At 40.9% G+C, this 20,865-nt stretch overlaps 1 protein-coding gene across 2 annotated transcripts in view; it reads left to right on the forward strand.

Annotated features, from left to right (window-relative positions):
* DYM (dymeclin) overlaps positions 1-20,865 on the forward strand; it is a 211,258-nt gene that overhangs the window by 63,113 nt on the left and 127,280 nt on the right. For both annotated transcript variants that reach the window (XM_064736044.1, XM_064736045.1), the window contains exons 9-10: positions 14,462-14,644; positions 18,135-18,313. In XM_064736044.1, coding sequence (XP_064592114.1) covers positions 14,462-14,644; positions 18,135-18,313 — 362 coding nt within the window. The remainder of the gene's footprint in view (positions 1-14,461; positions 14,645-18,134; positions 18,314-20,865) is intronic.

Below are 20,865 nucleotides of genomic sequence, written 5' to 3' on the forward strand. Positions count from 1 at the left end.
ATCATAGAATTGTAGAATCTTGTAAGTGTTTGGGTTGAAAGAGACCTTAAGGATCATTTTGTTCCACTCTCCTGCCATGGGCAGGGACACCTTCCACTAGACCAGGTTGCTTCAGAGCTCCATCTAGCCTGGTCTTGGACGCTTCCAGGGATGGGGCAGCCACATCATGACCTTGGAACAAAGATCTTTTTCTTGTCTGCAAGAGAAAGGGAAGTAGATATATGGGAGGTTTCAGCAGAGTTCACTCTCAGCTGGAAGGTAAATCTGGATCAAATTAATTCTGCCAAGAATGAGAGATGTTGTAGACACCGCACATTTGACAGTTATTTGGTACTCCCTAGTTCTGTGTGTGGATGTGTATGTATATAGTAGAAAAACTATAAAATACAAATAAAATACAGACTGTACAGAAACATATGAACATGCTTACATTTAATAATAGAAGTATAAATGACCCAGTGTACTGCATCTATATATTTAGTGTATTTATACAAAAATATACCATTTAGGGATCAAAATACTTGGAGATATAAAAATGAAATGTGTAAGTTACATATGAGAATAAATTGTTTAATGAATCTAGAATATATTATATCAATATGACATTTAGTTAGGAGTCGTGCTGTTTGCATGTGGTAATTTGTAAGATTCCCACTTAAACAATTTCAAGTGGTTTTATAAGATGTATGTACAGCATATACAAATATGACATATGTAAATACGTTAAAGCAAATGTATATGTAGAAATGTAGATAATACAAAATATAAAAATTTTTTATATTTTTCCTAGGAAAAAGCTGTTTTGGCCTGCAGAATTTCAACTTTGGCATTGGGTTTATCCATCTCATTCACTGCTGGCTTCTAATTTCAGCCTCAATAGTTTATATTTATTGAACTGCTTCTCTCAGCAATTGCCATTCTGAGAGGATCTGTCAAGCAAAGATCTGTCCTTTCTATATCTATATAATTATATCTGTATAATTGGATACATTCTATATATCTATATCATTAGCTAGTTGTATGTAAATACAGAATGGGTGTGTAATCAGTCCCAGTGTGTATATAATCTGCTCTGACTCTCTTCAGTGGGTCAGAGATCTCTTAGGAAATGGGGACATCAGCTCAGGAACAACGCACATTCAGGCCAAGGGCATCAGGATGTAAAGGCCCTTATTAAGTAGAAAATTCTCATTTTTATAGATAGGGGAAAAAGAGGAAATAACATGCTTGAAGCTTGGCTAAAATTACACAATCAGTTGACATTGCAGCTGGGAATAAAATTCCACTGTCCTGATCCTTATCCTCATGTTTTAAATGCTGGGCCTTGCTTCAAGGTTAATAAAACATGCTGTTTGCATGTGATAATGTGTGTAGGATTCCCACTTACCAAATAATTTCAGGTGATCTTATAGGATGTAAATACGACACATAGGTGTTTCTCATTGTCTTACCTTGCTAATTGTAATTGTTTTGAACAAGGCTCTGCTGTCAGCTTATGCCAAACAGTTTAGTGGCATTTGTGATGTTCCATCAAGTGTTGGAGTAATTGTTGTGGGAATGTGGAGTGAGTTTCATCCTGGAGAAGAGAAGCTCCAGGGACACCTGAGAGCCGCTGCCAGGGCCTGCAGGGGCTCCAGGAGAGCTGCACAGCCCCTGGGGACAAGGCAGGCAGGGACAGCACCCAGGCAATGGCTCCCAGGGCCAGAGGGCAGGGACAGATTTTGGCCCATTGGGAATGAGGAATTGCTGGCTGGGAGGGTGGGCAGGCCCTGGCCCAGGGTGCCCAGAGCAGCTGTGGCTGCCCCTGGATCCCTGGCAGTGCCCAAGGCCAGGCTGGATGGGGCTGGGAGCAGCCTGGGACAGTGGGAGCTGTCCCTGCCCATGGCAGGTGGGGGCTTGGAATGAGATGATCTTGAAGGTCCCTTTCCTCCCAAATCATTGTGTGATTTTGTCTGTTTGGGATAGCAGAAATGTTTCTTATAAAAAATACTGTAATATTCAAATGAGCCACTCAAAACCTGGTAGCCTAAAAGGATGTCTCTGTGCAGCTGCTGATGGTGGAGGCCTGCATAGCTTGTTGGCATCATAGGGCTTGCCTGGGGTACCTTGGGATTGCCAAGGAGCTTCCACACAAGTGAGATCCACGTGCAGATCTGGAGACTGTGGTACCACCTCAAGGGCAATTGTGCTGCTCAAATTTTCTTTTTTAACTCCTAGATTGATCTCATACAGAATGAGAATTGCTTTGTACATTATATTAAAAAGTTATATGAGCTCCTTTTTCTCAGGCACGGGCAGAGCCCTGTTGTGGGTGATGGCAGAGAGGCAGGAGTGGCTTGTCCTCACTATTTCCTAATTGTGCTCCCAAAGAGCAAACTTCTTTTCCCTTTATGGCTTGGCGCTATTGCAAAATGCTTAGGAACAGGAAAAGCCCAGAGGATTCCCTCGCCCTGTGGTAAAAACATTTTTACATTTTTGGGTACTGAGGATGAAATATGGAACTGAATGTGCATGCTAGAGAAAAAATAAAGTGCCTCTAAATATATTTTCTCATATAAATGCAAATCTTTATGTAATTCATTCCATAAACTGGCAAATCAGTGTTTGGAACCAAAACTTTCTCAATGCTATATATGTAATTTTAGTCTTTAATAGTAAAGTTAATGAGTGTTAGCACATGTTTCTGTATAATTTCAATGTTAACTATCAGTTTTTGCTGGGAAAAAATATGCAGGCAGAGTCAGTAATATTTAGTCAACCTTTTTCTCCCCCCATAGTATTCTGTTTTCATAGTAAATTTGACACACCAAAACCTTTCCCTACGCCATCCCCTCCACGCTGGCCATCGACCCAAAAGAGGGGGAATTTGGTTGGATCCATGAGAGGGCTCCGAGCGGCGTTCCGTGAGCGGCAGCGCTGCGGAGCTGGTGTGGCTCCAGCCGCGGTGTCTGGTGACAGAAACGTGTTCCTGTCTGATGTCAGTGCGAGAGCGGAGCCAAAGGGCAGGTGCTGACATAAAACAGCTCATCAGCCTTGGCAGCAGCTCACGCCCCGCTCTGACACGGAGCAGGGACACTGGGTTCTTTGAGCTGAGGAGGCATTTTCTGCTAGTCAAGATAATGAAAAGTTTTGCCTGTGGCACGCTTGTTCTGGGGGTAGGACTTCATTCCTCAGCACTGCTGCTTTCCTCAATGCTTCATCATTAAAACTGCCACTTTAATAATGTTCGTATGGCTGGAGCTGGTATTGATGCCTCAAGATAAGCTTATAGAGCATTTTCTGTAGTGAAATCCAATTTTCATTGCTCCTAGGTTTTTTTTCAGACTTAGTTGTTTGTGGTGAAACTTTTCATGCTGAGTATCTTCCTTAGGCTCTTTTTTTTAGATTTTTTAAAAATTTTTTTGGCACTGCTTTAATTGAAAACAGTTCTTCTGTTTCTGAGAATGAGGTTAGGGAAAAATGTTACTTAACCAATGCTGAATTCTTACATCTGTTTTATTGAGGAGTTTTAGAGCCTTCATGCCTTGGAACAGGCTCTTGAGATTTGGGAAGCGGGGCTTAGGGAGTGAAGTTGTGGATAGAGATGTGCCATTTACAATCCCTCTTAAAGTTTGATAAATCTGGCCAAGTTACAGGGTCCCAAAACTTGCCGTTTGCGTACATTGAGCAGAAACTTGCTGAAAAACTGGCAGCAGAATTGTCTGAATGCTGAGTTTTCATGAAGTGTGTTCCACAGAGTGTGGTGCCAGTGAGGCTCAGATGCTGCACCCCTCGTGAGGTCCATGAGGCTGTTCCAGCATCCAGGGGGGACTTTCCCTGCTCCATGCAGTTGCTGGTGGACCAGGTTTCAAGCAAGAGAATTAAGACTTAGAGTTTTCTTTGTCACTGGAGTAGCAGGTAGTGTAGAGGAAGAAGTTACCTCACATAAACAAAATGTTACCTCTTAAAGGAAAAAGTAGGGGTTAAGAAATGCTGGGTTTAAAAATAACATGTCCATTGCACTGTGGAGAGGTGACACTCCAAGGAGTGTGAGCAGATCTTCTCAGAAATAAGGGTGGCAGCCAGAGCATTCCTAAGCTGTGGAACTCCAGGTCTTTCAGCTGTGCTTATATTAGGAGTTTTATTTAATTGTTTTTGAATGCTCTCCTGAAGGCTGATAGAGAAGCTGGCTGGAATTGCTGCAGGTACCATTGGTGAGGTGCTTCACAAGTTTGGAGGAATGAAACTTAGGTCTAGGAGGGAAGCAGCAGGTCTGTGCTGACTTTACTGTGCTAGCTATTCCTTGTTCCTCTCATAGGGAATATGAGTGAATTAAGTGCCTGCAGTCATGAAAAACCAAAAGGAGCAGTGTGCTAAACTCACTAACTGATACAAAAATCTAACTGCTCTGCAAAAGTAATTTCTTGGATGCCTTGACCTCTAGCAACTTTATAGGTCACTTCTTTCATTGATTGTCTGGATTTCTTCTTCCCCCTTCCCCACTATGTGTGGGGATGAAGTTCTCCTGAGGGTCTTACATCAAAAGCATTAGTTAATATCAATACCCTGATCAGCACTATTTAAAAATAATACTGACAAGATGTTTGCTTTGTAACATGTTTCAATGTTTGTTTCTGCCTCATATTTTGCCCGATAGAGTCAACAGAAGATGTTACTGGAAGTTCCACAATTGGTTGAATTATACACATTTAATGTGTTCCCTTGCACTCTGACAAGAACAGTAAAATACCAGGAGGGTACCCTGGGCAAAAAAAGCCAGAAAAGTTTTCTATTAAAACCAAAAATAATTAAATGAATAATAATTTAAAAACAAAAGACTGAACAAAACCCTCTCCAAGAACTAAATTTCTCTCCCCAAAATCCCACCAAAATAACCCAAACCAAAACAAGGCCCCAACCCCCACCATCCAACAACTCCTTTTTAATGTCTCTATGTGAACTTGTTGTTGGCGTGAGGTTTGCTGTTCCAAGGTTGATAGATGATTGAGTCAGACAGTTCCTCTAAAATTAAATACAACACTGGGTGGATTTGCAGTTTTTCCCACATTTCTCATTCGTTTTCCTCTCTCTTGCTCTCTTCAAGCTTGCACTTAGTTTCCCAGGTTCCAAGTAGTCATAATACTGTGGTATTTTGCTCTTGTATAATACCATAAAACCTTTATTTATTTTTTCTTGATATTGTGGTCACATTTGCAGCTTCACTTATACTGGACAGTCTTCAAATGTGCAGCAGGAATATTGTTCCATCTCAGAAAATGTATCACTTGTGTCCAAAGGAGTTGAAATAGGTATTGCCAGCAGCAGGCCAGGACTTGGTCTAATAAAAATGTGAAGATTTCTTGCTTAAAATGTTCTCCTCCTATGGTTATTTTTAATCTATTTCTAAAAGTGAGTTAATGGCTCGCTAGAGTTATTCCCAGCCTTATTTGGCCTTTTGATTCAGAAGTATGTTATGTAATTTGCTTTGCTTAATTCTTCAAGGTGTCTGTCTCTGGGTATGTCTACTACTCATACTCCAATTACATATAATAAAAATGTCATCAGGGATTTCCAGCTAACAAAGCTATTCCGTACTTCAGCATCTCTGGGCAAGTAAGAGAAGTAGATCCCATCTGGAAATGTTAAATTTATCATAGACTCATGGAAACATCAAGTTTGGGAAAGACCTCGAAGACCATCAAGTCCAACTGTAAATAATATATATAGTTACAGGTAATATGATTTCACTGAGTTTACAGGTATTGACTTTGGTTCTTTATGTTTTTGTAGTTTTTCAGATTAAATACTTTTTAGGGGGTGTCTTTTTACATTTCTGATTTCTCTGTGATGGCAAAAGCTTTCATGAGAATGCAACTCTGTAGCTGAGCTTCGTGGTCTTGGGAGAAGGTGATTTTCTTCTTATTTTAAAATCCAAAACAAGAAAAAGAGTAATAATGCAGTAGTTAAGGTTCCTGCCCCGAGGAAGGCTTGGATGTTTTCAAATTTCACAGTAAAGATCCCCTGAGATGTAGTGATAAAAAGGGAGATGAATGGTTTAAAATGAAATAAACACTGTTTCTGCAGTGAAATGAGGGATATGCTTATTTATCAATCTATGCAATTTAGTGTTTGCAATCTTTTTCAGTTCCGTGACATTTGAAAGGTCATGCAAAGTATTGGAGCTGGGATTAATTGCAGGAAGCAAACTGGAAAAGACTTTAAAAGAAAAGAAAGAAAAATGTGTGTATGTAATTTGGCTGGGCAACAAAGGAGACCTGACTGTGCCTTTTATTTAAGGGCTGTAAACACTGAACTGGGGCAGAGATGTTTTATGGTATTACATAGAACCACTTAAAGGAGTAAGCAGATGAAGCTGAATAAAGCAATGTTTAGCTGAATATTAGGAAAAAAATCTTAACATTGAGGTTTATTAGATTATGGAACATGCTTCCCAAAGGATGTGGTTCAAGCTCCATTACTAGTCCCTTAAAATTAGTCTGGATAGAATAACAAGCTGTACTGGAGGGAGCACTGTTGCATGGATAGGGGATGGACACAGTTACCTAATACATCTTTGCATTTCACTTGCTTCCATGATTCATTTCCCAAAAAACTACTTCCAGAATGTGTTAATGACATCACAGCCCTGGGCACCTCAGACTCATCAGCGCTTCTCTGGCTTCAGAGGGTTTGTGTGGAGATTTCCTGGGCTGTCTTTTCCCCACTGGCTCCTCCGTTGCACCCCAGCCATTTGCTGTGGTTTTCCCGTCCTGCTGCAGCACTCGGAGCAGTGGTGACATCAAAAAGTCGAGTGCCTGGGATGTATTTGAAATGTGTGGGTACAGGGACATGAGCTTGGCTATTCCTGGAGAGGCTGGGACTGGGACTGGGGCTGGGGCAGGCAGGGAGCTTGGCTCCACAGAAACAACTACCTTCTGCTGTTCTTGGCAGGGAGGATGAAATACTGGTCTCCTTTACAATAGTGTTATTAGGTGTGAAAACCCTCAAACAATTAAGTCATACTCAGTCATGTATTTCAATGAGCCAGTTGAAATCTATGAAATATAGAGCAGTTGTTCTGTTGCAGTGATTTGTTGAGAAGAAAATAACTTGGTTTTTAAAGCACTTCTATAATTCTTTTTGACATTTAGAGAAGTAATCTAAAACATGCACTTAATCTTTCTATAGCATTTCAGTCACTTTCCTGTAGTATTTAGGAATTAAATACTTAAAATATAGTAGTAAAGCAACTGAAATATAACACAGCACCTGAAATAAAGCCATGGCAATCATCTGTGTAAATTGTGTGCCTTTGACCTTGCACTAAGGACTCAGTAGTAGTTCAATGGGATCTTAAGCCTGAATATGGAGTTCCAAGTGATCACACATTTACTCTGATACACATCATGTGCCATTCCTGTGTTCCAGACAAGAAATAGAGTCAAGATGGGTTGGTACATGGCTGTTGTCTTAAAATGCTTTTAAATTTAGTGTCTCCCATGTGTGAATTCTTGCTGCAGCCTGCTAATGACTTTGAGAGCAGCTACCCTACCAGTATTTAAAATACAAATTTATTTTGCTAGACTGTCTGACATCCAGAAACTATTCATTTATTGCTGTTTGTGGAACTTCTCCTGTGTCTCATGCTAGCTTGGGTTAATCCTGCTAGTCCAATGTTGGACAATGATGACCATGAAAACTATTGCTGAAAATTAAAAATTGTTACTTTTGCCATTTGTATTATCATGCTAGGTGAAATGTTTCAAAAAAACCTATCATTTATGGGAACTTGTGTTAGTTGAAAAAGTTACTGCAATAAAAAAGTGACTGCAAACAAAAAGTTACTGTAGTATTTAGGACAGACAGCCATTTTTGTGCTTCTGAGTTTTTACTATTTCCCTACTTAAAACGTCTACAGTCAGCAGACTGACTTTTTCAGTCACAGGTTGTAGTTTGTGTGTATGTCAGTGTGTTTATGCTACAGATGAGTTTAATGTTGCTCAAGAGTGGAATATTTAACATGCAGGTTCATAAACCATGTAAAAATGATTCCATATTTCCTATACTTCAGCTTTGCTAGTTTCTTTCTGTAATGAATCTTCACAAATCTGTAGTGGGACTTCCCTAAAATTAATGGAGCTGCTGTTTTTATAGTCTCTTAAGCAAGTGTACCCGGGGTTCTTCACAATTTGCAGTTTAAGTTCCTTAACTAGAGATCTGAGGTGTTGGAGATGTGCTTTATAAAGTATAAAATGCCCCTGATACAGCAGTTGCCTCACTGATCCCCGTTCATGATTCCATGGACCTCTTTTTCCTCTCCCATTCATTATCACATAACATCCCCGTGGCAACTTGAGAAATTGCTTGCATGGAAAAGTAATCGTAGGAAAGTATTTATGTATTTTTAGCTTTCTTCTAACACAATGTAGCAGCTGGAAACAAGGACAAGAGCCAGCACAATGTGAACTGCCAGCTCTCCGTGGGCCACCAGAAAGTGTTCATCAGACCACAGTGTGAGAACTATTGAATTGACTTAAGAAAAGTGACACACATAATAAGCGTTAAAAAACAACACTCAAGTTCCCAGTGCTGCTGCTTGAGTGTAATAAGAATTAAACAGTAATTGTAATGTTTTTTAATAATATGCTATTTACTGGTTTTGGTGGAGGAACTACATGATGGTACAATTAGATGCAACAAAAATCACTTTTGCTTTAATTCTTCATCTTCTCTATTTAGTGATGCCTTGGACTGGACAATCTTGCAGCATTGCAAGCATTGGACAATCTTCTGGATGCTAAAAGTTTCAGAAATAGGAAAGCAGAATGTGCAACTAGGGCTTGGATGTATTACTAACCATAAGTTAGATCTGTTCTGTTTTGGGCTTTTTTCTTTGTGGTTGAGTTTTCTTTCTGATATTTAACACTGGCTTTGCCAACTTCTGTAGCCTCATCTATTTGTGTTCTTTCCATTTTTGCAACAAGGGAGCAGGATTGTTGTTTTGGAAATGTCAAAATGACAGGGGGAGATCAAGAGACTTTTTGAAAATTTTCATGTCTGCTAAAACTCTTATTTTGTCCTATTCAGTCTCAAAAGCAGCCTGGGAGCAGCACCTCGAGTTGGTGCCCTCAGCAAAATCCTGTCAAAAGTAATAAAAAACTCAATAGGAGGGTGCTAAATATGTTTGAGAGGATGTGGGTTATGTGATGGGGAATGAGGGAGGGATCTGCCCTCTTACCAAGCTCCAGTGAGGAGAGACAGGACCATACTCAGAAAGGCTTTGCCAGTATTAATTGCAATTTAATGCCTATATTTAAATTCAATGAAGGATGTTCAAAGGAAAGGTTGAAGTTCAGTGATTACTTTAATTGAATTTTTGAGCTACTATTAGATTAAAAAAAAAAACCTAAACAATACTAATTTCCTAGAAAGAAACTTGGAAGTAAGTAACTCCAATTTCCTTGGCATTAATTTAATGCTCTGTCCAGCATGAGAAGTCAGAGAGTTTGTCTTCTGAGTCTTGACACTGAAGGTTGAAAGGTGAATAATACATTTTGATGAAGAATTACAACTAGTTTAATAACTAATCCAGGAGAGCTCAAAAATCAATTACAGCTCACAGTCGGTTGATCTTCTGACTTAAAGTAATGGTAGATAGTGTTAGAAGTTGTTGATTGAAAGTTGCAATGCTTTATATGTGTGTGATGAGTTTTAGAGTACCTTCTGCACCCTTAGATTCAAAATATCTTCATAGTAAAACTCTTAAAATTCTTCTTATTCTTGTGAAACTATAAATAAGTATGTTTTAACTTTTCCAAAGTAGATACAAACATGAACCTTACTTGTATCTCATTGTGTAACAGCGACCAGGCATTAGGCTGAGATTTCTGCAGAGTTGTGTTTACATCAAATAACAGTCAGGTGAAAGAAAGTTCTATTTTGATGACTGTGTCATAACTTCATTTTGCCATTAAGTGTTGTTTCACAGACTGTCAAACTAGATTAAAGTGCTGGCTTTGTTTTCATGGCTGTAAACTGTGTTTCCAGCCATCTTACAGAAAATCTCAGCTTCTCTGTTGCAACATAACATACTTTGCTCTTATGACCTGCTTTTCTTGCTCTGCCTTACATAGAGTTGTATGGACAGGGAAAAAAAAGCCTGTGGTGCCTAGTTTGGTGAAAGAAAAGGGCAAAAATGAATCTGTTAATTTGGTTTTAAAGGTAAAAACATCCAGCTTCTTATTAAAGTATTCGAGTATTTTGCAGAAATAATTGGCAGAATTTTACAGTTCTCCAATTGACAAAACTTCTAGCAATGTGGATCCATGTGGGACTGAGTGAAGAAATAAAGTTAAATCAGTGAATCCCAGAGCTGGTCAGGCTGGAAGGGCCTCCCTGCTGCAGCAGGGCCATCCCAGAGCACAGGGCACGGCATTGTGTCCAGAGGGCTCTGGAATATCCTTGGTGAGGGAGACTCCACTCCTCTCTGGTCTCTGTTTTTGTGCCTCCTGTGAGGGGAATTGCTGGGCTCAGTCCCTGCCCGTGGCTCTGGTGCCATTGCTGGGCCTGGAGCAGATCCTGGGCCCTGCTCTGTCCCTCCCTGCACACAGGGACAGCCAGGGACAGCCAGGGCTGAGGGCCCTCCCACAGCCCTGCACAGCCCCAGCTCCCTCAGCCTGGCCTGGCACAGAGATGCTCCAGGCCCTGCAGTATATGTGCGTGTGTCACTCTCCACTGGGCCGCTCCAAGAGCTCCATGGCCCTCTTGTACTAGGGAGCCCAGAGCTGGACACAGTTAGAAATGATGGACAAATACTAGAGAAATGCAATTGAAAGTATTCTGCAGAAAACAGTAAACTGCGTTAGTGAAGTAAGTGATCCAAATACCTAAATGTTTGTCTTGTTTTCAGCTTGGATGCAGTTGCAGTGCTGGGTAATGTTGATACCAGCCTGATGTTTTAGTTGTTGCTAAGTCGTGCTTACTCTGCATCAAGGACGTGCCATCTTCTCATGATTTCAGAAGAAATTTTTGTCTGTGAGGGTGGGGCACCCTGGCACAGGGTTCCCAGAGAAGCTGTGCCTGCCCCATCCCTGAAAGTGTTCCAGACCAGATTGGACGGGGATTGGAGCAACCTGAGATAGCAGAACGTGTCCGTGCCCCTGGCAGGGATTAGAATGGGATGAGCTTCAAGGTTTCTTAAGATTCAAGAAGCTGGGAGGGGGCATAGCCAGGATGGCTGACCCAGCTGTTGAAGGAATATCCCGTATCCTGTCATGCTGAGCAATAAAACTCTGGGGGTGTTGCCCAGGGGTGGGTGGACGCTGCTTCAGGGTCTGCAGAAGGTGGTGAGCATCAGTACTGTGCACCACTTCCTCTGTATATTCTTTTATCATTATTGTCATCATCATCATCATCATCATCATCATCATAATTTTCCCTTTTTTTTCCAGTCCTCTTGAATTGCCTTCTCTCAACCTGTGAGTTTTGTGTTTTCTCTCTGTTCTCTTCCTCATCTCACCAGAGAAGAGAGCATGATTGGTTGTGTGGTGTTAAACCACAGCAACGTTGAAGAAGCTGTTTTAGGGCTGTGGATTATTGACTTCATCAGACTTATAATTGGGTCCAGAAAGGTAGTATTTGGCACTGTAGAGTTTTTTGAAGATTTTATAAATCTTCAGAAGCAGTGTACCTCATGACGCTGTTTCAGATAATCTACCCTTTCCTTCTTTTTCTAGTTTAGTGGTTTAGTTTTGAGGACTCTCACTTATCTTTGCTACCTCCCAGAGATGTAGAAAGCTTTACAAAAACATCTGGAATTTGTATTTCTCTTGTGCTGTAGAAAAAGATGACAAGAAGATAGAAGTAAATTTAAAAAAACCCTCAATGTGAAAGAAATCCAGTCTATATGTTGAAGCATTTAGACAAATTTCACTTCATGCCTGTAATGATGCCTGGCAGAACTAGTACTGTTGCAGTCATCTGTGGCTATCCTGTTGACTTAAACAAGAATTTTCATGGAATCATGGAATCGTGGAATGATTTGGGTTGGAAGGGATTTCAAGGCTCATCTCATTCCTACCCCTGCTATGAGTGGGGACACCTTCCACTATCCCAGGCTGCTCCAAGCCCTGTCCAACCTGGCCTTCATCCCTTTTAAACATGAAATTTTCTTCCTCTTATTCTGTTTTTTTTTTTCCCCTGTGATGTTCTGAAGAAACAGAATCTGAAATATTCCATCCATGCTGTATCAGTGTCTATATTTCTATGTTTTCTGTTAAATTCAGATCTGAAAAGAATATAAAGGAAAGCTTCTAAGAGAGCCCAGCATAAGTTACTTTGTTTTGTGTGTTAAGTTAAATATAGTCTTGTAATTTTCAAATATGCATAAATATAAAATCAGGTTTAACAAAGCAATATTTCAGATATTGTGAACATACTGCCACACAGAGCTAGAAAATTCCTGTTCCTCTGTTGTCCCAGGTTCTTTACCTGTTTAGCATTTTAATGTGATGTTTATGATCAGAAATAATATTTTCCTTTAAAATGTTTTTAACTTGAGTGTGTTGGAAGCATCAGCCAATACTTGGCACCTAAAGGAATTAGGTGCCCTTGCAGCTGAAAGGAATGTTATGAACCTGTAACATGGGGTTGGCTTTCTGGAGGACTTGCCAACGCATAAGAGAACTTCAGGAGGTTACTTGGGCCACATATTCATGTGCAGATGTCTCTTGGATGACCTTGTTCTCCCTGGTGGAAGATTCAGATTAATCACTGGTGTTTTGGCCATATCCTTCTTTTCCTAACTATTGAGGAAAGACGTAATGGCAGATGGCAGCCACAGAAGGATGGGGTGGTAGAAAATGAAAACCACTAAGATTTAAAAATGGAAATCTGATGAATTTTAGTTTCTTTAACGTGTGATGATAAATGTACAGTTGTTTCAGGGTTTTTAAAAAGTTTCTTTGCATGTTACCTGTCTGGTTAACCCACTTGAAAAGCTTCATGGTGAACATCATTCATTCTGATAAAAACTGGGGGTGAAAAACATGGTGATAAAGGGTTACTAATGCAACATGAAATTTTTGCTAAGAAGGTTGCAATTATAGTACTTTTTATTATAAGAACTCTCTCAAGCTGCTTAACACTGAGTGGCATTAGTCCCTTTGCCTATGACATGGCAGTAATTGTCCTGCAATTGTCCTAATGAGGGAGCGCTGGTTTGTTACATAATCTGACTGTATAATTACATGTGAAGAAGAATACTCATTGGAAGGCTTGAAATCTTGTAGGGCTGAGAGTACTTGAAATTCTTTTAACTGGTTATACTTTAGTATTTTGCATTCAAATGACTTAGAAGATTTTATCATTTACAGCTTGAAGCTTGATGACTAGAAGACCTGAAATTAAGTTTTCTTAATTTTTCTCTTTTCTTTAAGAAGCTGTATTGTATTTAATTTTTTATTTAGGCATTAATTAAAAGAGGAAATGAGGATTTACCTTTTTTTAAGTAAAACTTAATATTTTTAACCTGTATAACTCAAAGCTTTGACCTGTTAAATTTGATTAAATGCTTAGTCTCTGTAATAAAATTTCAAGATACACTCAAAAAAATGAACTGCTAGGCAGGCATTTGGGGTGAATCTAATACTGTGTGATTGGGAGGGGCTGCTTCTTATTCCCTTGGAATGAGTGTATGAAGAGCCCAGATGTCATAAAATATAGAGGTTTTATCCTTTCCTCTGACTTTGTACTCCAATAATGCTGAGTCTGCAGCATCTCTGTTTCAGTTCTAGTGCTTTTCTTAGTTTTTTCCTGTGCTGTAATACACTCCCATGAGCAGTGGCAAGGGTATAAGGACTAAAGGATTTGCTGGAGAGGGATGAGGGGAGTCCTTTATTCCTCCTCTGATGCTCCTTCTCCTCTAATCAGTATTTGGGCATGTAGCTGGTAATTTTTTTTACCAACACTGCTGTAATTAGGAACAGGAATTTCAAATGCTGTGGTTTAGTATTGGAGTTAATTTTTTTCAGTGCTGTAAGTGTGAAATGACTCTGCATTTGAGTCCCAATCATCAAAGTTTAAGCAATGTGATAATGAGAATTTTTTCAAGCAGCCTCTGGGGACATTGCATTGTCTTTATACATTATGCGTTATTACTGGAGCTGTAACTGCACAATGTACAATTGTGTAATCAGAGAATGGTTTGACTGGAAGGACCTTAAAGCTCATCCAGTGCCACCCCTGCCATGGGCAGGGACAGCTCCCACTGTCCCAGGTTTCTCCCAGCCCCATCCAGCCTGGCCTTGGATATTTCCAGGGATCCAGGGGCAGCCACAGCTGCCCTGGGCATCCTGTGCCAGGGCCTGCCCACCCTCACAGAGAAGGATTTCGTTCCAATATCTAATCTAAAACCTACACTCTAAAATAGCCTTGTTTATTAAAATATGACCCAACCTGTTATTTGTTGTTGTTTTCTCTGCAGCTGGCCTGTGGACAGTCTTCACGCTGGGTGGGGTGGGCAGCAAAGCATCGGCACAGCTGGAGCAGTGCTCCCCTCTGGCCAGCCAGAGCCTGCTGCTGCTGCTGGTCCTGGCCAACCTGACTGACACTCCAGACACCCCAAACCCCTACAGACAAGCCATCATGTCCTTCAAGAACACACAAGGTTTGTATCTGTTCTTACTTCTGAGCCTGAGCTGATGAAGAGGAGTTTTAAGATGCTGTGATTGCTTAGAGCCTCTCTTTCCAAGATTTGTTGTCCTTCCAGCACACCCATGGAGGAGCAGTAATAACACATTTTTATCAGGGGTTTTGAGGTGGAGTTCCTCAGCTGCTGGGACTTTGTGGTAGGGCAGAAGGAGGATACTTTATTCTTCTGACTTGAGAAATACTAAAAGCTTCATAGTCCTGGTCCAGTTTACTTCCTGGACTGGAAGTTTTTGAAGATTTCTGCTGACCTTGATGATTCTGTGACTCTATACTTTCATAAAATATACATAAAACTAACCTGTAAGTAGATTGATTATCCAAGAGTCTGCAGGAGTCCCCTAAAAATCTGTAGCACTTTTTGTGCTGGAGTCATGGTCCTTAGAGAGAGGGTAAATAAATAAACTGCTGCCTGGGTTTGCTGACTGTATTCTTTTATTTCAAATGTAAGAAAAAACGTTTGACATAAACACTTCCATGAGTTTTGTATGTATGAGAGGTTTCAGAGTTGTTTTGGTGCTTGTCTGGGTTTTGAGAAGGCAGAATCCAGTGTGTGTGTCAGGTAACTGCAGGTGCCTTGTGGCACTGACTCACAGAGGGTCTTATTTGAGCATGGGAATGCCCTAACACAGCTTGTGCTGTCTAGAGAGCTCAGTACTCAGCTGTGCCTTTCACAGAAGCACAGGATCATTTAGGTTGGAAATGCCCTCCAAGTCCAGCCATTCCCCAGCACTGCCAAGGCCACCAGTACCCCTTGTCCCCATGTGCCACATCCACATGGCTTTTAAATCCCTGCGGGCATGGGGACTCCATTTTCCATGCGTACTTTATCCACACTTGAATCTCTGAACCTGAGCCATGTGGTTTTACCTTTCATTGGCTTTGTGCAGGTTGGCACTGTGCACAGGGCTCAGGAGCTGTGTGACAACCTGTGAAGCCACAGTAATATCCTGAGTTATGCACTTTCTTCTGGGGAGTTTTTGTATTCCTTTGTCCATTAAGTTTTAACCAGGTTGAGCTCTCAATTAATTCACCATTACCTATGAAAATTTATTGGGTTGTGAAGGTGGAGGATTGTTCTCATAAGAAGAATTCTGAGTCCTAACATGCTTCTTTGATTTATTGGGTACCATTTACAGGTGGTTGAGATCAAATTGTTGATAAAGTTTTTGTTTTGTTCTGTGTTTAAACTGCAAGCTTTCTTTAATGTTGTATTTTGGTTGACTTTGTTTCATGCCACCAGTAGCCAGTAATGTATTTCAATAAAGTGCACTATACATACATAATTATAACATTTCAAAATAACTTATTTTGTGTCAAATGTAGCATGAAAAGCTATATTTTCTCTACATGTGTGTGTTGATGGAATGACTTACTGTTTCCCAGAAATTTGTTCCCGCTAGCAATACTCATAATTGAGCTTAAATTTGATTTCTGTGAACATTCTAAGGGGGTTGTAAGAGGAAAGTAATGTGGAAAAAAAGAAGCTGGTTGCAGTAATAATATATACTATAAAAGGAAAATCGGCATTTTAAAAAAAATAACTTCTATAATTTAATTGGGACAAAACTAGAATTCAGGATGGGGGTTTTTTGTTCATGGTCTAGAATAGTTTAATTTTTCTGTTGATCAGCTTACTGTTCTACAGAATAATACAGGATATGCTGGTGTTGCTGGAAGTTTCTTTTATTCTGTTTAGATTTTTATTTTACTGGACTTTTTAGTATCCTTTAATAAAACTGATAGTGAAATGCTATAAATCCCAGTGGCACAGCTTAAACATTCACAAAAGTGAAGCTGCAAAGCCAAGGGGAGCTTCTCAGCTAATGACCTGTGGCACCGAGGACTGAATTGTTCTGGTTTTGCTGTCTACATCCATGTTTTTCCTCCTGAAGGGAAATTCCTGCCCCAAGCAGGAAGGTTTTAATCCAGCTGCTCCATAGTCATGGTCAGTAGTTGAGGAAGGCCAGGTTGGAGTCTCTCCAGCGCCCGTGGGTGCGTGGGTTTGGGACAGGCAGGGTTTCCATCGCCGTGGGGCTGCTCCTCTGTGTGGTTCCCAGCTCCTGCAGGCAGGGGTTCTGTTTGCCCCAGGGCCTCCTGCTGCCTCCAGCTCAATGGCTGGAGCTGTCCCCCCTTGCCCTGGCCAAGAGGAGTGATGGCTCCCCAGCACGCTGTCTGCTGGGCCCCACAAAACCAATGGCAGCCAGGGTTCCTGCAGGGCTCCTGCAGCAATTCCAAGCACTTTTTCCATCCAAAGTGGGTGGAAATGTTGTTCAAAATACATGACGACTGCCATGCTCTTCTGTGTTGAAAGATACTTAGCAAACTTCAGTAGGAATATGGTCTTAAAATCATAGAACCACAGTGTGGTTTGAGTTGGAAGGGACCTTCAGGATCACCCAGTTTCAACTCTCTTACCTTGGGCACAGGCACCTTCCACTATCCCAGCTTGCCCCAAGCCCTGTCCAGCCTGGCCTTGGACACTGCCAGGGGTCCAGGGACAGCCACAGCTTCTCTGGGAAACCTGTGCCAGGGCCTCATCATCCTCACAGGGAAGAATTTCTTCCTGATCTCTCATCTAAATGTCTTCTCTTTCAGTTTAAAACCCTTCCCCCTCATCCTATGGCTATTTGCCCACATAAAAATTGTCTCACTCTCTGTCTTCTTCAAAAGCCCCCTGTAAGTACTAGCTTTTTCTGTTTCCATGGGGAATTTCTAGACCTTAGGTATCTGTGCAGATGGATGTTTTTGTTGAGGCTGGTAAAGGTGCTGTGAACAGAAATCTGTTTATTTTCACTTCCAGTCCTGGCACAGAATGTATTGTGATTATGAACAATGCTGTTACTTTGAGGGATGTCAGACAATGTGATGTGATGTTTCACATGAGTTAACTCACCAAACTCTCCACCACACACCTCTAAAGTCCTGACACCTACCTTTCACTGAGATATCACAGCAATCTTGACCTGTGCACATCCACCCTTTATACCAAAAGAGCGGTGGATGGGAGAGACTCTGCCTTAATGGCAGAGAACTAAACCTGTAAGTTTGATGTGCAGGGTTTGTTAGTTAATCACTGGTATATTGTTTCCAGAGAAGACTTTGTGTCTGCCCCCTTGAAGCAGCTCCTGGGATCACATTCCTTCTTAGCAGTGGAAGTGGTACGGAGGAACAAAATTGTTTCATGAAAAAGGATGAATGTTTTGTGCAGGTACTGGGGGTCTTACTGAAGTTCATATGGGAGGATAACCTCAGCTTTTTGGCACAACTGAAGCTTTATGAGACTCTATTATGGTTTATGACCATTGGTAATAAGAATCATGGGTGATTTTTGTTTCCTCCTTTCTGTGGTGTATTAAATATTTCCCCCAGAGATTTTGTAAAATTAACAAATAACTGAATGATAAATGTATTTTTTAAAGACTTTATTTTTTTTTTCTTTATTTCAGATAACACTGCTTTTTCGTCATCAAATCCACACGCTTTCCAGATTAACTTTAACAGTTTATACACAGCTTTATGTGATCAGCAGAAATCTGATCAAGCCACTCTTCTCCTGTACATGCTTCTGCATCAGAACAGCAACGTGCGCACCTACGTGTTGGCACGGACAGACATAGAGAATCTGGTGAGTCTTGCTCTGCCTCCTTTATTCTCCTCACCAGGGATTGTCCCTGTGAACTTGGGTCTCACCAGCTGCCAGGGGCCTCTGTTCTGCAGCGGGAGCAGTAGGTTCTGGATCACTCATTTGCCAGTTCTAGCTCACTTAAGCATTTTTGTTACATCATCTCAAGAGTGTGCTGCTGAGCATGTCGCTGCAGTCAAGGGTGGTACTGCTAATGCTGCAAGACCACCTTGGATTCCCTCTTTCTCTGTGCCACTATCATGACTCAGGTCAAACCTGCCCACTTCTGATCATTGTGTAGAGAAACTGGTAGCAGATATCATTCCATTCATTATTTTATTTATCACTTTTGGATATTCAGGCCAAAAAGTTGCACAAGCTGTCTCTGTGCTTTCAGGAGTAATAGCTAACAAAATGAGCTGTGACTGGACTAACATGCCAAATGTCTTACAGGGTTGACCTAAGACTGAAACTCCTCAAGGAGCAGCTCACAGATTTTATAGAAATACAACTGTAGTGCCTTTTAGCTGCTTAAATAGGATTGTGGTTAATGGCCAATATAACAGACACCTGGTATGGTTTTGTAGGTTATAAATTAGCTTATGCTCCCCACTTTAGTAATGTCACAAACCACTTTAACAAATCTTACTTATTAAAAAGCATTCCTTTAATAAGATAATGGCTGTCTAGGGGATTTGGTAACAGAATAGAGGACCCTTTCCATTTTAATATTTGAAATCTTGCCAGGTAATTAGATCCCTTGCCTGTTTGATGGCAGATATGGAGTGAGTTTGGTTTCAGTCCAAGTCCTAGCAGATGTATTGCTAAAATCAGAGTTGATAGACGCCACTGTTGATAAACTGGGGTGAGATGGTGATGCTGAATTGATTCAAGACTGAACTCCTGTGTCCATGGCAGATTATGTGGGCAAGGGCTGAGTCATTTCACATGAATTCTGTGAACAAATGGCCACGTATAATTTTTGGGGCTGCTAGTGTGTGATTTGACAAGTTAACAGCTGTTAACCATAACAATTTGCTGTATCTTTAGACTCACAGCATATACGAGAACGGTTTGGGTTGGAAGGGACCTTAAGGCCCATCTTGTTCCAGACCCTTGCATGTTCAGGGATGCCTTCCACTGTCCCAGGTTGCTCTAGACAAGTGTGTGCATTGTTTAATAATTATGGTGTCCGATACACTGTAAAGCTTCCAGAAAAACAGTGTGGTGCATCTGTCAAAGTAAATCAAGATGCAGGTACTCAGATACTCTGCAGTGCAGGATATTTTCATAAATTATCACCTAAAGAAAATAGTGAGAAAATCCCAGACATTATCAGCAACTTTAAACACTTGGGAAAATCTGGAAAAATTCAGAAAAGCATCACTGAAAAGTCAACAGTATGTTTTTGTGAGTATTTTGATTTTTTTTTCAGTACCAACATTTAAGACTTCTCTTAATTTGCTCTTCTTGCCGCTTTTTTTGTGATCTCTACTGACAAGTAACTGACATCTTTGTTCAATCCTCTTTTTTCTATTGGGCCAGTAGGTAAGGATAAGCAGCAGCCAACTGAGAAGAGCAGTTTTAATTGCTCAGTAAGGCAGGCGGAGCCAGACCAAAAAGAATTGGGAGGGCTGGGAGGACTAGTGGACGAAGAAATTATGACCTCCTAACTACAGTCCTGTGGTGAAAAAGGATAATTCAGTCTTAGACCTGATAATGAGATAGAGGGACTTGAGTACTGGAGCTGGCTTCCCTGTGTGGCAAGAGTGGTGCTGATACACTGTGCACTATTCTGGTGTTGTACTTCCAGACTGTACTTCCAATAATCTGTAGCTAAAAATAGTTACAGACTGCTGAAAAATGGATCCCTGTTGAGAAACATGGAAGTTTTTTTTGCTTTAAAGTTAGCAATAACACTGTGAGAGGGCTAGGAGGGTAACTCTAGCTGGTCAGAGAAGAGCTTGGGGAACCTTGGGATCTGTATGTGCCTTCATAAAGGGGAATCCTTCAAAAAACAGGAGTCTCTGCTTATGGAGAGGGATGGCAAGAATTAAAGCCTGGAGGTTTGATTCCCACTATCCAGAGATATGGGAGGAAAAAGTAAGGTCATTAATCCAGAGTCAAAATGATCTTTGAATGGGGGTGGAGGACTTTTTAGAGGCATGTGGTGTAAATCAGTGGCCTCTTTGTGCAGAGGCAGGTGGATGAATGGGGTGTAAGCTACATAGGTGCTGTGTGGGAGATCACGTCCTCAGGCAGCTCAGAGTTCATCCTAAACTTCAGGGGGTTTTGCAGGTTCTTCCTGTTTCACTGCACTCAGTGCATCCCATGTGTTGTGTTTTCCCCTGTTTTAATTTGTCTCCCTTTCTGTGCCCAGGAAGCATCACCAGAAGGTGCTCTGTAACATTTCATAAGGATTTTTTGTAATGTGTCTCTGCTCTTTTTCAACTTTAGTGTAACTTGTAAATTAAAGTTTGTTTTTCTTAGCTGGTATAACAGATAACTGTCTCAACTCACTTCCTCATTTGTATGATTCTCCCTCTGCCAGTTGC

This window comes from Zonotrichia leucophrys, chromosome Z, assembly GCF_028769735.1.
Source record: "Zonotrichia leucophrys gambelii isolate GWCS_2022_RI chromosome Z, RI_Zleu_2.0, whole genome shotgun sequence".
Lineage (NCBI taxonomy): Eukaryota > Metazoa > Chordata > Aves > Passeriformes > Passerellidae > Zonotrichia > Zonotrichia leucophrys.